The following is a 12,471-nucleotide window of genomic DNA, read 5'->3' on the forward strand; positions in this document are numbered from 1 at the left end:
AGATCAGGAGTCAACCGTCGGTTCTAGGGTATTAATAAACAAACAAGAAGATTGACTTGTTGAGCAATTTTACCACCTCTTCTTGCTTCCTTTTACAACACTAGAACTTCTTGACAAGTCTATGTAGATTAAAGGTATGTTAGAAGATGGTGTAATTAGTATATGCTTTTAGTGATATAAGGGCATTTCTACCCAATCCACTATAACCGGTTGGAGAAGTAAAAACCAAGTTTTACTCCTCTAACCGGGACCTGGCCGATCCCCCATCGGGGCTAGTGGAGTAAAAATATATCCTTAGCCGCATCTCACATGCCTATTTTTACTCCACCACTCGACGGCCAAGTAAAACTTCCTCACCTTTCTAGGCGCCTCCTCTGCCTCTCTTCCTCCCCCTCTTCCCAATGGCCTTACCGCATGACTGGTACTCCTCACAGCCAATCCGTAGAGCGGATCCACGCCGCCATGCCCGCCGCGTGTCTTCGAGCCGTCGCCGCCCGGCCGATGCGGCCCCCACCTGCATCTCCGACTTCCTGGACCTTCCTCTACCGCAATAGACGGAGAGGAAATACCTTGGCCTTCACCAACGAGCATGGGGGACGTGGGTGGCGGAGATCACCGACCAGGAGACCCACAAGAATAAGTGGATCGGGTTGTTCCACACGACAGAGCTCGCCGCCCTGGAATATGACCGGTGGCAGGCCCGGTTCCATGGCACGGACATGCGGCTCAACTTTCCGTGGCGGACGACGCTCTCCCACCTCAACCCGCTGCCACCGGGGGTGGTGGATGCGGCGATGGCTCAGGAGGATTGGGTGGCGAGGGAGCACATAGTGATAGTGGCCGCTGACGAGGTGTACATGGTAGACCTCCGCCGCCCATACCCCAAGCTCGTGGAGGCGGAATGGGTAGTCAATGGGGAGGTCATCGTCATCTCCGACGACGAGGTGCAAGGCAGCGATGAAATCTGAAAGGACGAGAAGGAGTTCAACGCCAAGGACTGACGGGGCACCTTACCCAACTCTGACGACGATGACACCGGCCCGGACCCAATGGGCGTTGAATTTCAAGGCAAGATTGGCTCGACCTCTACCATGGCGATGATAATGATGATGATGAGTAGTTTAGATTAATTTCAAGTTTAGGTTTAGGTTTAGGTTGTTTAAATCAATTTCGGTTCTCCCGTGGGATGTCAAGACAAATGTGTCGAATTTCAGTTGTTTCAATCGAATCTAGTTTTAACTTATGCAAATTTTGTATTTACTTTGTTAAATTTCAGAGTTTGGTTAGATCTGACCAAAAGTTAATGGAGTAAAAATACTCCATTATAGGTTTAGTCAGCCGGATCATGCGTTATTTTTAAAGGATCGGTTGAAAATGCCCTAAGGATACAAGTATGCAATTATTTATTTTTTAAATGCTTTAAATAATTTTCAGAAATCTTAGTAACAATGGTTGTCATGAACAACTTCGACTAAATGCATCAAATGTTACACATAATACATACAAACTTAGTTCAATAAATTAATCAATTAATTAAAGCGAGAACAAACCTTCAAATGTAATAAAGAGTGAATCAATTAAGACAAGTAAAGCTAGTACTAGTCCAATATTAATTAATAACTTGCACAGAATTACAACCATTAACATAAAACCGGAATATGATGAGTCATGTATTGATAACGTGTACAACATTACTACCCTTGACATAAAAGGAGAATTTGATGAGTCGTGTCAGCTTGTCATCTTGCCATCATACTATACAGTACTGCCAGCTAGTTCAAAAAAGAATAAGGGTCCAAAATGAACATTAGAATTCCCTGACCTGTACACAAGGATACAAATTTAGTCCCCCGCAAGCTATGAAGATTTGGTTATGTCTAACAACTTGTACAACATGATAAACTTAGATCCAAAAGGAATGCAATCCAGATAATTGTTTGACATGTAAAGTCGATAAGATGAGTCAGTGCCAATTATCAGGTTTTCGTCACTCTTAGAAGATATGTACAATAAAAAGGCATCTTTGATGACCACTCCGAAACTACTTTTGTATGTAGTGCCACCAAACACAAGACACCAAATAATCAGTTTGATAAGCATCAAATCATTTAAAAAAAGGAAAGCAATAATGAAAAGAAACCTAACCATAGTAGCTATAAAAAGCCTACAATATGTAGACTCCATACCATCATCCATCCTTCACACAACTAGAGCACAAGCATAAAATCCAAGTAAGTAGTATTTAACGCAAATCCACCATGAAGACCTTACTCATCCTAACAATCCTTGCGATGGCAACAACAATCGCCACTGCCAATATGCAGGTCGACCCTAGCAGCCGAGTACAATGGCCACAAGAACAACCATCCCCCCAGTCCCAACAACCATTCTCCCAGCAACCACAACAAATATTTCCCCAACCCCAACAAACATTCCCCCATCAACCACAACAAGCATTTCCCCAACCTCAACAAACATCCCCCCATCGACCACAACAACAATTTCCCCAGCCCCAGCAACCACAACAACCATTTCCTCAGCCCCAACAACCCCAACTACCATTTCCCCAACAACCACAACAACCATTCCCCCAGCCTCAACAACCCCAACAACCATTTCCCCAGTCACAGCAACCACAACAACCTTTTCCCCAGCCCCGACAACAATTTCCGCAGCCCCAACAACCACAACAATCATTCCCCCAACAACAACAATGGATGATTCAGTCATTTCTACAACAACAGATGAACCCCTGCAAGAATTTCCTCTTGCAGCAATGCAACCCTGTGTCATTGGTGTCATCTCTCGTGTCAATAATCTTGCCACGAAGTGATTGCCAGCTGATGCAGCAACAATGTTGCCAACAACTAGCACAAATTCCGCAACAGCTCCAGTGCGCAGCCATCCACAGCGTCGCGCATTCCATCGTCATGCAGCAAGAACAACAACGAGGCGTGCAGATCCTGCGGCCACTATTTCAGCTCGCCCAGGGTCTGGGTATCATCCAACCTCGACAACCAGCTCAATTGGAGGGGATCAGGTCATTGGTATTGAAAACTCTTCCAACCATGTGCAACGTGTATGTCCCACCTGACTGCTCCACCATCAACGTGCCATATGCCAGCATAGACGCTGTCATTGGTGGCCAATGAAAAATTCAAGAGTTATGCTAATAGGTAGATGAATCATCGTTGCTTAGCTTATGCACCGATCATTGTAACGATGACAAATAAAGTGGCCTGCACCATCATGTGTGACCCCGACATGTGCTAGTTCAAGCTTGGGAATAAAAGACAAATAAAGTTCTAGTTTGCTAGCATTGCTTGTCACTGTTCCATTCACTTTTTATTTCCATGTTCGTCCCTAACTGCAATACTAGCCTTACACATCAATAGCTACCTGCTTGTGCTGGTAGGTTACTATTTAATCTACCGATTAGTGGTCGACCTATTAATCCAATTAATAGGCCGATTGATATTAGTTATTTCTCCCAAGCCGACCGAAGCTATTAGTTACCGATTTCCTGAACATTGCACACAATAATAATTCAACGTAGCAGTAGTGCTTGTTGCCATCTAGCACTATAGCTAATTTAGCTATAGCTAATGTAGCAGTAGCGCTTTTTCTGGAATGCCCTGCTGCTACTTTTGACTTAACCATGCGCGATTCTTCTTGCCACGGCCACTTCCCCCAAATCGAGCTCGCGCCTCTGTTGTCGTCGCCGTCGTCGCCCGGGAGCCGCGCGCTCTCCCGTCGTCCTCCGCACGCCGTTGACACCGCCCCCGACCCCGACCTCGATGCCGCCCCCGGCCCCGATCTCGACGCCGCCCCCGATACTGACCTCGACGCCCCCCTATATCGCCGCCCTCTGCCGTGCGCCTGAGCCCCGACCCCGACACCGTCCCCGACCTCGACGCCGCGTGCCCCTCTCCCTTGGCCGCTCCGTAACTCCGCCGGCGCCTGAGGTGGGCACGCCCTCCTCCTCCTCCTCCCCTACCTCTGCCTAGCTAGGGTTCCTAGGGTTAAATTTTAGAGTTCATCTAACTCTAATTAGTTAGGGTTCATCAAATTAGATGCTAATTAGGGCATTAGTTGTCGATGCTTAATTGTAAATTAGATGTTAATTATGGTAGTAGTTGTAGATGCTTAATTAGTTTTTAGGACAAATTCCTAGGGTTCATCAATGGCTGCTTAAGTAGTTGTAGATGCTTAAGTACCTAGGTAGGGTTCATCTAATTAGTTAGTACTTGTAAATGCTTAAGAACTAGGGAAATAGGGTTAGGGCAGTAGGGTTTAATTAGGGCAGTAGTGTCTAGTTTAGAGAGAAAAATCAATATAGGTTTTTTACTGTTTTTTATTAATTTTTTAAGAGAATTAGTAAGAAAATCAATAGAACTAGGTTAACTAGTTTATTTTTAGTAAGAACTAGTTGAATTAGTAGAACTAGTTTATTTTTGGTTAGAAAATTAATAGAACTAGTTGAACTAATTTATTTTTAGTAAGAACTAGTTGAATTAATAGAACTAGTTTTTTCATAAGAAAATTAATAGAACTAGTTGAACTAGTTTATTTTTAATAAGAACTAGTTTATTGTTATTTATAGCAAGTGCTTAGTTGAACTAGTTGAATTAATACAACTATTTTCTTTTTAGTACGAAAATTAATAGAACTAGTTTACTTTTTTAGTTAAAGCAATTATTCCCGCATCGACATTGACGATGCCTATCCCGCATCCTCGTCGTTGACTCGGCGGAGGAGGCCTGCTTGATCAGAGGGGCTAGGGCTGGAAAAAAAGCTCGAAGCTCGCCAGCTAAACAAGTAGCTCGTGACTCGGCTCGAATCGACTCGAACTTGAAGAATAACGAGTCGAGCCGAGCTTTAGTTTAAGATCGTTTATAGACCAAGTTAAACGAGCCAATCTCACGAGTACTCGTGTAACTCGTTAGGCTCGATACAATAGATCAACCACTCCCAATACAAAAAAAGATCAGCCACTAAACAGCCTACATCCCAGGAGCACAACCTAAGGCCGAGCAGTTGAAGGCCTAGCTTCCTAGGAGACTCACGCGTTACAAGAAAATTACAATTGTATAGTGATATACTCCCTCCGTTTCCTTTTACTCCGCATATAAGATTTGGTCAAAGTCAAACTACACAAAGTTTGACCAAATTTATATAAAAAATATATAAACATCTACAATACTAAAATATAGTATGAAAATACGTTTGATGGTGCATCTGATAATATTGATTTCATATTATGAATGTTTATATTTTTTAATATAAAGTTAGTCAAACTCTACATAGCTTGACTTTGACCAAACCTTATATGCGGACTAAAAAGAAACGGAGGGAGTATATGTTTAATATATACATAATCATTTTTATCATATTTGAGGGCTTTATGTTTATATCTTAAACGAGCTTAACAAGCTAAACAAGCCAGCTCGCGAGTTATACGAGTCGAGCCAATCTTGGGTTTGAGCTCGTTATAGTAACGAGTCGAGTCGAGCTAGCTCGTTAACGAAACAAGCTCTAGCGAGTCGAGCCGAGCTGGCTCGACTCGGCTCAAATTCCAGCCCTAAGAGGGGCCATGTCCAGGACTGGGCTCCGCCGGGCTGGTACTGGGATGTGCTACCTTCCGGGAGGTGCAGCTTGGTGAGGAGCCAGCCCGTCATTGACCCGAACCTTCTTTGGTGGCGGTCGCGGGGGCCGGTGACGATGCGGAGGCTTGAGGACCCCATGGAGGTGGTACGTCACCGTGTCAGCCAGGAGGACTAGCACGTCCATCGCTACATGGTTGCGTTGGAGGGCATGTTCTCCAATACCTGGCAGGTTCTTCAGGGATGTCACTGGAGCTATGATCTTGTGATGGTTCCTTCTTTTCTAGTGTCCACCGCTCGGGCCGATACCCGTCGTTCACTAGGTTTTAGCTGTATTAGTGAGGTTATATGTACGAGACTATTCGAGATGTATTAGTGATAATATTCGACGATGTACGGACACAAGAGATGATTTACTTTTGCTTATTGAATGCATGCTAATTTGAATACTAATTTATTTTATGATTTAGTTTTGCTTATTGAATGCTCAAATTGGAGAACTACTCCTATTTTGAATGCTCAAAATGGAGAGCACTATTTTGAATACTATTTTGTTTTTGCATCCAAATCTCCATGTCGTCGCCGCCGTCGTCCCCGTCACAAGCCCACTCTGACCTTGAGGTGAGACTAGCCAAATCTCCATGTCAATACGAGTCCTATAAGATATTTTGAAATGTTTTTGTTCATATTTTCAACCATTGAAATGCAATGACCATCAAGTTTGAATGCAAATAGGATATGTGCTTGCCCAAGTGGCCATGTTTGCAGGTAACACATCCGAGTGGCCTATGTTTTGCCAGAGTGTTGATTAATTTCCGTTCTGGCAAATTTCAACCGCTCGATATGTCCTTTTTTAGAAAGGTCATGCCGGATTTTTCCGTGAATTTTGGCATGAGTCCTACAAGATATTTTGAAATGTTTTTGTTCATATTTTCAACCATTGAAATGCAATGACCATCAAATTTGAATGCAAATAGGATATGTGCTTGCCCAAGTGGCCATGTTTTCAGGTAACACCTCCGAGTGGCCTATGTTTTGCCGGAGTGTTGATTAATTTCCGTTCTGGCAAATTTCAACAGCTCGATATGTCCTTTTTTAGCAAAGGTCATGCCGGATTTTTCCGTGAATTTTGGCATGACTTTTGCTAGAATATGTAGGAAATATCGAGTGGCCTGGATTTTCTAGAAAGATAATTAAACGACATTTCGTGTTGACTTTAAGTCTATCAAGGCTCCATACATGACAATAAAAAATGAGTGAGGGAGAAAGTCTGCATCATATATGAGAGAGAAAGAAACCCGACTGTTGTTGTGGGGGTCGTTTCTCCTTCTTATCCTTGTGCTAGACCTTTGTTAGGCACTAGGGGAAGGAGGAGTAATGACCATCACCGACGGTCGGTCCACCATATATGAGAGAATAAGAATGCCAACTGTTGCCGTGGGGGTCGCTTCTCCTTCGTTCCCGTGTGATAGACATTTTGTTTTAATGCACTCGGGAACGAAGGGAGGAGCGACCATCACCAACGGTCGAATATATACACCACGCGAGCTGAGAGTTTTCGAAAAAAGACTCGATGGACCGATAGTCAACCCGTGCTGAATCATAATGATCTAATTTAGTTTTTGTAGTACATATATTGAATTTTGAAAGTTTAATCTTTGAATTATGAACATAGGAAATGTTGTCAGATGAAAGTCTCGCGGAGTGCTCCTGGCGCGGTGACAACCGGGGTTTCCGCGACAGGCCTCACTTGGTAGAGGGTCGGCGCTTCAGCACTAAGCTCCAGGAGGCCTTCGATGTTGAAATGGTACGCTACAATGCAAAGTATTTTTTTTGTAATTAAGCTCGACTTCTACTACTTCAACGTGTAATTTTCATTTTTTAAAATTCAACTACCTTATCCCATGCCATGCAAGACGCTATGTCTTGAAGAGGATGGATTTTGAAGATAATGAGAGTATGGAAACAAAAATTGACCGATACAATTCTGAGAGTGTATCCCATTTTGGTTGCCAGGATTGGGAAGCACTTTGCAAGATGTATGCTTTTCATGAGGGTATGCTTGTCACCTTGGATCTTGGTGATCTTGACATCGAGGAAGACAATTTGGACATTTGGGTCCTTGTTGATACGCTTCCAATTCTACCGCTATGTGAGTTTCTCAAACATAGTTATTAAGTAATTTATATTGTTTATTTCAAAATAGTTGACAGCTTATTTCCATTGATAGCTTATTTTCATTCTTCAAAAATGTGCGGAAGATGGTAGACAGAATCTACTACACCGATGGCTCACTAGTGCAGTGTTGAACTATGTCAACATCCATGGAGATGTCATGGTAAGATTTTTTAGTATTATGACATCTGTGCATCTTTCGCATAAATTCTTCTAAAACTGAACTACATTGCTAACTATGAAGTTATTACTATGTTTTTCAATAGATAATCCCATAGGAGTGTGTGCCTCATCTGATGTTTCAGAAAGGTCGCCTTGATGTTTTGAATATACGGCCATGTCATCCTACGAAACACTCCTGTTCATATCGGATTTCTAAAACCAATGAAGACATGACAATCAAAGATTGGAAAAAATGTATGGTCACTTGTAGGGAGCTACTTGGAAGCAACATTAGGCGAAGGGCAAGAATTGGAGACAGGATAATGTCCATTCTCCATAATGGAGAGTCAGGGCCTATCTTGCTTTATGCTATTTTACCTAATAGAACCTAATAGGTCCTATGAGAGAGAAGTAGGTCCTAGGTACAATGTGTTATTATGTGGTACAATGTATTAGAGTTGATGATGATGATGAGTTGTGATTATGACTACTGACCAACTAGCTATATGATGTCTCATTGATAAAAATGATGATCATGAGGAGGTGTTATATGACAATGATGTATTATGATGATAAGTTGTTAATGATATGATGATGATGATGATGATGATGATGATGATGATGATGATGATGATGATGAGTTATTATGTCATTGGGTGAAAGAACCGCTTGGTCACTTTGGATCCATGCACTTGAAACTAATCCATTGTTCTTTCACCCAATGATGTAACACCTCATTCTAATGTAAAAACAATCTCTAAATTGCTACTGTATGAAAACTTGTATAATGGCATATGAATACGACATAAAACAAAAAAGAAATACCAATTAATAGTAGTAGCGTGGGTAGGGAGGCGTGCTGCTAGTAACTACCATTAGCGCTCTGTACCAAAAATGCAATTGCTAAGTAGGTATAGCAATAGCGCGGGCAAGTACATGCTACTGATACACTTTAGCTGTAGCGTCGTATCAGTAGCACGCCACCCCGTGCTACTGATATACCTAAAACCGGCGCTACTGCTAGCCTTTTCCCTAGTAGTGTAAAAGGGCCATTTTAGCAGCAAAACAAGTGCCTGATTGGAAACCATCCAGCACTCTCAATGTTACTTTGGATACTTTTGCGTTGGTGCAATTTTGGGTTTGGTGCGCCGAAGCATTTGTTGAAAGAAATTTTTTAGGGGACTCCAAGGATGTGAAAATCAAACTAAATTCCCACACGGTAAAGGATAAACCATGTGGTGAGTAAGAGAAAATATTGAGTCACAATAGCAAGTGCCAAACGTGCAATTAGAATCTTGATATGGTTTCATGCAGGGATGGAAACAATTTACGGATAACAAACAAAGCTTATGTAGCATTACTTCTAATTGATTGTAGAAATTTCTTTTGCCTGTAGAATAACTCAGTTATCATCTCTTTAAACTTGCATTGTGATATTGACTTATCTCAATCTACAAACACAAAGCAAATATTTCATTTGCAGCTATGGACTCCAAACATATGAGAAATCAGTCTGTGCAGAAGTTCCTTAGAGGGATATGTTTTGAATCAAGGAAATATTGAACAAATCTAGATTAGAAAATCGTACAAGGAAGTACTGGAACGGGAAAAAACTGGAGTATTTTATCCAGCCTCTGTGATACGTCTCCAACATATATATCTATAACTTTTTATTGTTCCATGCTGTTATATTATCATTCTTGGATGTTTTACAATCATTTTATAGGAACTTCATATCTTTATTTGGTGCTAACCTATTGACATAGTGCCCATTGTCGGTTGTTGTTTTTTGCTTGTTTTTTATTTCGCAGAAAATCAATACCAAACAGAGTCCAAATGCAGCAAAACTTTTTGCTGATTTTTTCTGGACCAGAAGACACAAGTTGGGCCAAGGAAGTACTAGCTGAGGGGGGCTTCGAGGGGAGCATAACCCACCTGGGTGTGCCTGGGGGCCCAGGCGCACCCTGGTGGGTTGTGCCCACATCGGCCGCCTCCCGCACCACCTCTTTGCTCTATAAATACCCCAAAAATCCAAAAAACCTAGGCGAGTTGACGAAACACAATTCCAGCCACCGCAAGTTCCAGAAACCACAGATCCAATCTAGACAATATCACGGAGGGGTTCACCATCCTCATTGGTGCCTCTCCCATGATGCGTGAGTAGTTCATTGTAGACCTACGGGTCTGTAGTTACTTTCTAGAAGGCTTCCTCTCTCTCTTCTGATTCTCAATACAAATTGTCTTGGAGATCTATTTAATTGTCTGTAGTTAGTAGCTAGATGGCTTACTCTTTTTGCGGTGTGTTTGTTGGGATCTGATGAGCTCTGAGTTTATTATCAGATCTATTTTATCCATGAAATTTAATTGAGTTTTCATCTGTTATATGCATGATCTCTTACAGCCTCGTATTTCTTCTTTGAATCTTTGGTTTAGTTAGGCTGACTAGATCAATTTTTCTTGCCATGGGAAGATGTGCTTTGTGATAAGTTTGATCTTACGGTACTCAATCCTAGTGACAGAATGGCAAATGACACGTATGTATTGTTGCTATCAAGAATAACAAGATGGGGTCTATTCCTATGAATGTATCTTGTCTACATCAGTCATTGTTCTTATTGCATTACTTCGTTTAACATAAACTTACTACACTAGATGCATGCTGGATAGCGGTCCATGTGTGGAGTAATAGTAGTAGATACAGACAGGGAGTCAGTCTACTAATCTTGGACGTGATGCCTATATAATGATCATTGCCTGGATATCGTTATAATTTTTTGAAGTTCTATCAATTGCCCAATAGTAATTTGTTTACCCGCCGTATGCTATTTTTCTCGAGAGAAGCCACTAGTGAAATCTACGCCCCCCCGATCTCTTCTTTATCAAATTTGCCTTCGAGTTCTATTTAGATCTATCAATCCAAAAACCCAAAAATACCTTGCTGCAATTTATTTTATTTTATCTCACATTCTTGCGAGATCTATTTATCCAATCTACTACATATTTATCTATCTTTTTACCTGGGAGGGATTGACAACCCCTCTTTTACCTCGGGTTGCAAGTATTTGTTCTTTGTGTGCAGGTACCATTTACATAGTGTTGTGTGGTTCTCCTACTGGTTCAATAACCTTGTACTCATTGCTGAAGGAAATACCTAACGTAATTGTCCTGCATCATTCCGTCCTCTTTGGGGAAATACCGACTTAGTTCAAGCCGCACCAAAAGGAATTGCTGGCGCCATTGCCGGGGAGACATCATCAACATCTATCAGGTTCCTAACGAAAAATATCATCTCCTTACAATTTACATTATTTGCAGTTTGCCTCTCGCTTTCATCTTCCTCACCTCACAAAAATTTGCTGTTTGATTCGCCCTCTTTTTCATTCGCCATTTTCTCGTCAGATCTGTTTTTGTTTGTATTCTCATTTGCTTTCTCGTTATGGCTAGTTCTTCCTCTATTATGTACCCCCAAGAATTTTTTTAATTTCAAACAAAGGGGAGGGAGGAATCTAAAAGATGCTTGGTATATGATTTGCACTGCTCATAATAGATCGATTCATAAACAATCTACCGTTGTTCTTCTTCGTAGTTTTTATGATGGCATCACCACTTGGTATAGATTCTTCCTTGATACGATTGCCGGTCGGAATTTCTTGGTATGTCCATATTTGGGTGCTTTTAATGCCATGCAATATCTAGTGGGAGCACCACCTATCATCATTAATGAAACAACTTTGACTCTCGAGCACCTTATGGAAAGGCTAGATGCTATTGAAAAGAAAATGCTCACTGAAGAAAACATTGAAAAATTAGATAGAAGGATGCACAATCTTGATAATTGAATCGGGTCAAAAGCGGGAGATGCTCTTAAAATACTAAAAGAAAAAGAACCCGCATTCAACGAAAGAATAGAGGAGAGCCCCACTAGAATCGATAAGTTGGAAGAAATTTTTAGTAATCTAAGCATGACTTTTTCTTCCACTAAAACTATTGCACTAGTAGAAAACAGGGCTTTGGTCACAGCTCAATGTACACATTAGTCCCAGTTGCATCACGAACCGGAACTAATGTTAGCATTAGTCCCGGTTCAAGTGGCTAAGGCGTCGGGAAGGTATTAGTCCCGGTTCAAATGGGACCTTTAGTCACAGTGTGAGACACGAATCGGGACTAAATGGTGTGATCCCCTTTAGTCCCGGTTCGTGTCTCAAACTGAGACTAAAGGTAGGTTAGACCTTTAGTCCCGGTTTGATTCACGAACCAGGACTAAATGGTCTGATGCCCTTTAGTCCCGGTTCGTGTCCCAAACCGGGCCTAATGGTTCAAACTCTACCCCCATGTGTATCGCCTTTTCAGTTTTGTAAAAACCAAAAGAAAGTGATAAAAACTTCAAAAATTAAAATCCTTCGAGATGTAGTTATGTTACTACATCTAGTAGTTAGGAAAATTAAAAAACTTAAACTGGACATGTTTTGCAAAAAAAGTGTTATGAAAAAGTAAAACGGCCATATCTTTTGCATACGATGTCAAAAAAACG

At 41.6% G+C, this 12,471-nt stretch overlaps 1 protein-coding gene across 1 annotated transcript; it reads left to right on the forward strand.

Annotated features, from left to right (window-relative positions):
• The first annotated feature begins 2,173 nt into the window (after positions 1-2,173).
• Positions 2,174-3,314, forward strand: LOC119315214 (gamma-gliadin-like). Its single transcript, XM_037589881.1, has one exon. It carries the CDS (start codon positions 2,259-2,261, stop codon positions 3,150-3,152), a length of 894 nt encoding a protein of 297 aa, XP_037445778.1. The 5' UTR covers positions 2,174-2,258; the 3' UTR covers positions 3,153-3,314.
• The last annotated feature ends 9,157 nt before the right edge of the window (positions 3,315-12,471 follow it).

This window comes from Triticum dicoccoides, chromosome 1B (genome assembly GCF_002162155.2).
Source record: "Triticum dicoccoides isolate Atlit2015 ecotype Zavitan chromosome 1B, WEW_v2.0, whole genome shotgun sequence".
NCBI lineage: Eukaryota > Viridiplantae > Streptophyta > Magnoliopsida > Poales > Poaceae > Triticum > Triticum dicoccoides.

Bases quoted from the DNA above. Each gene is read 5' to 3' on its own strand.
- LOC119315214 (XM_037589881.1), top strand. From the start codon at position 2,259: ATGAAGACCTTACTCATCCTAACAATCCTTGCGATGGCAACAACAATC.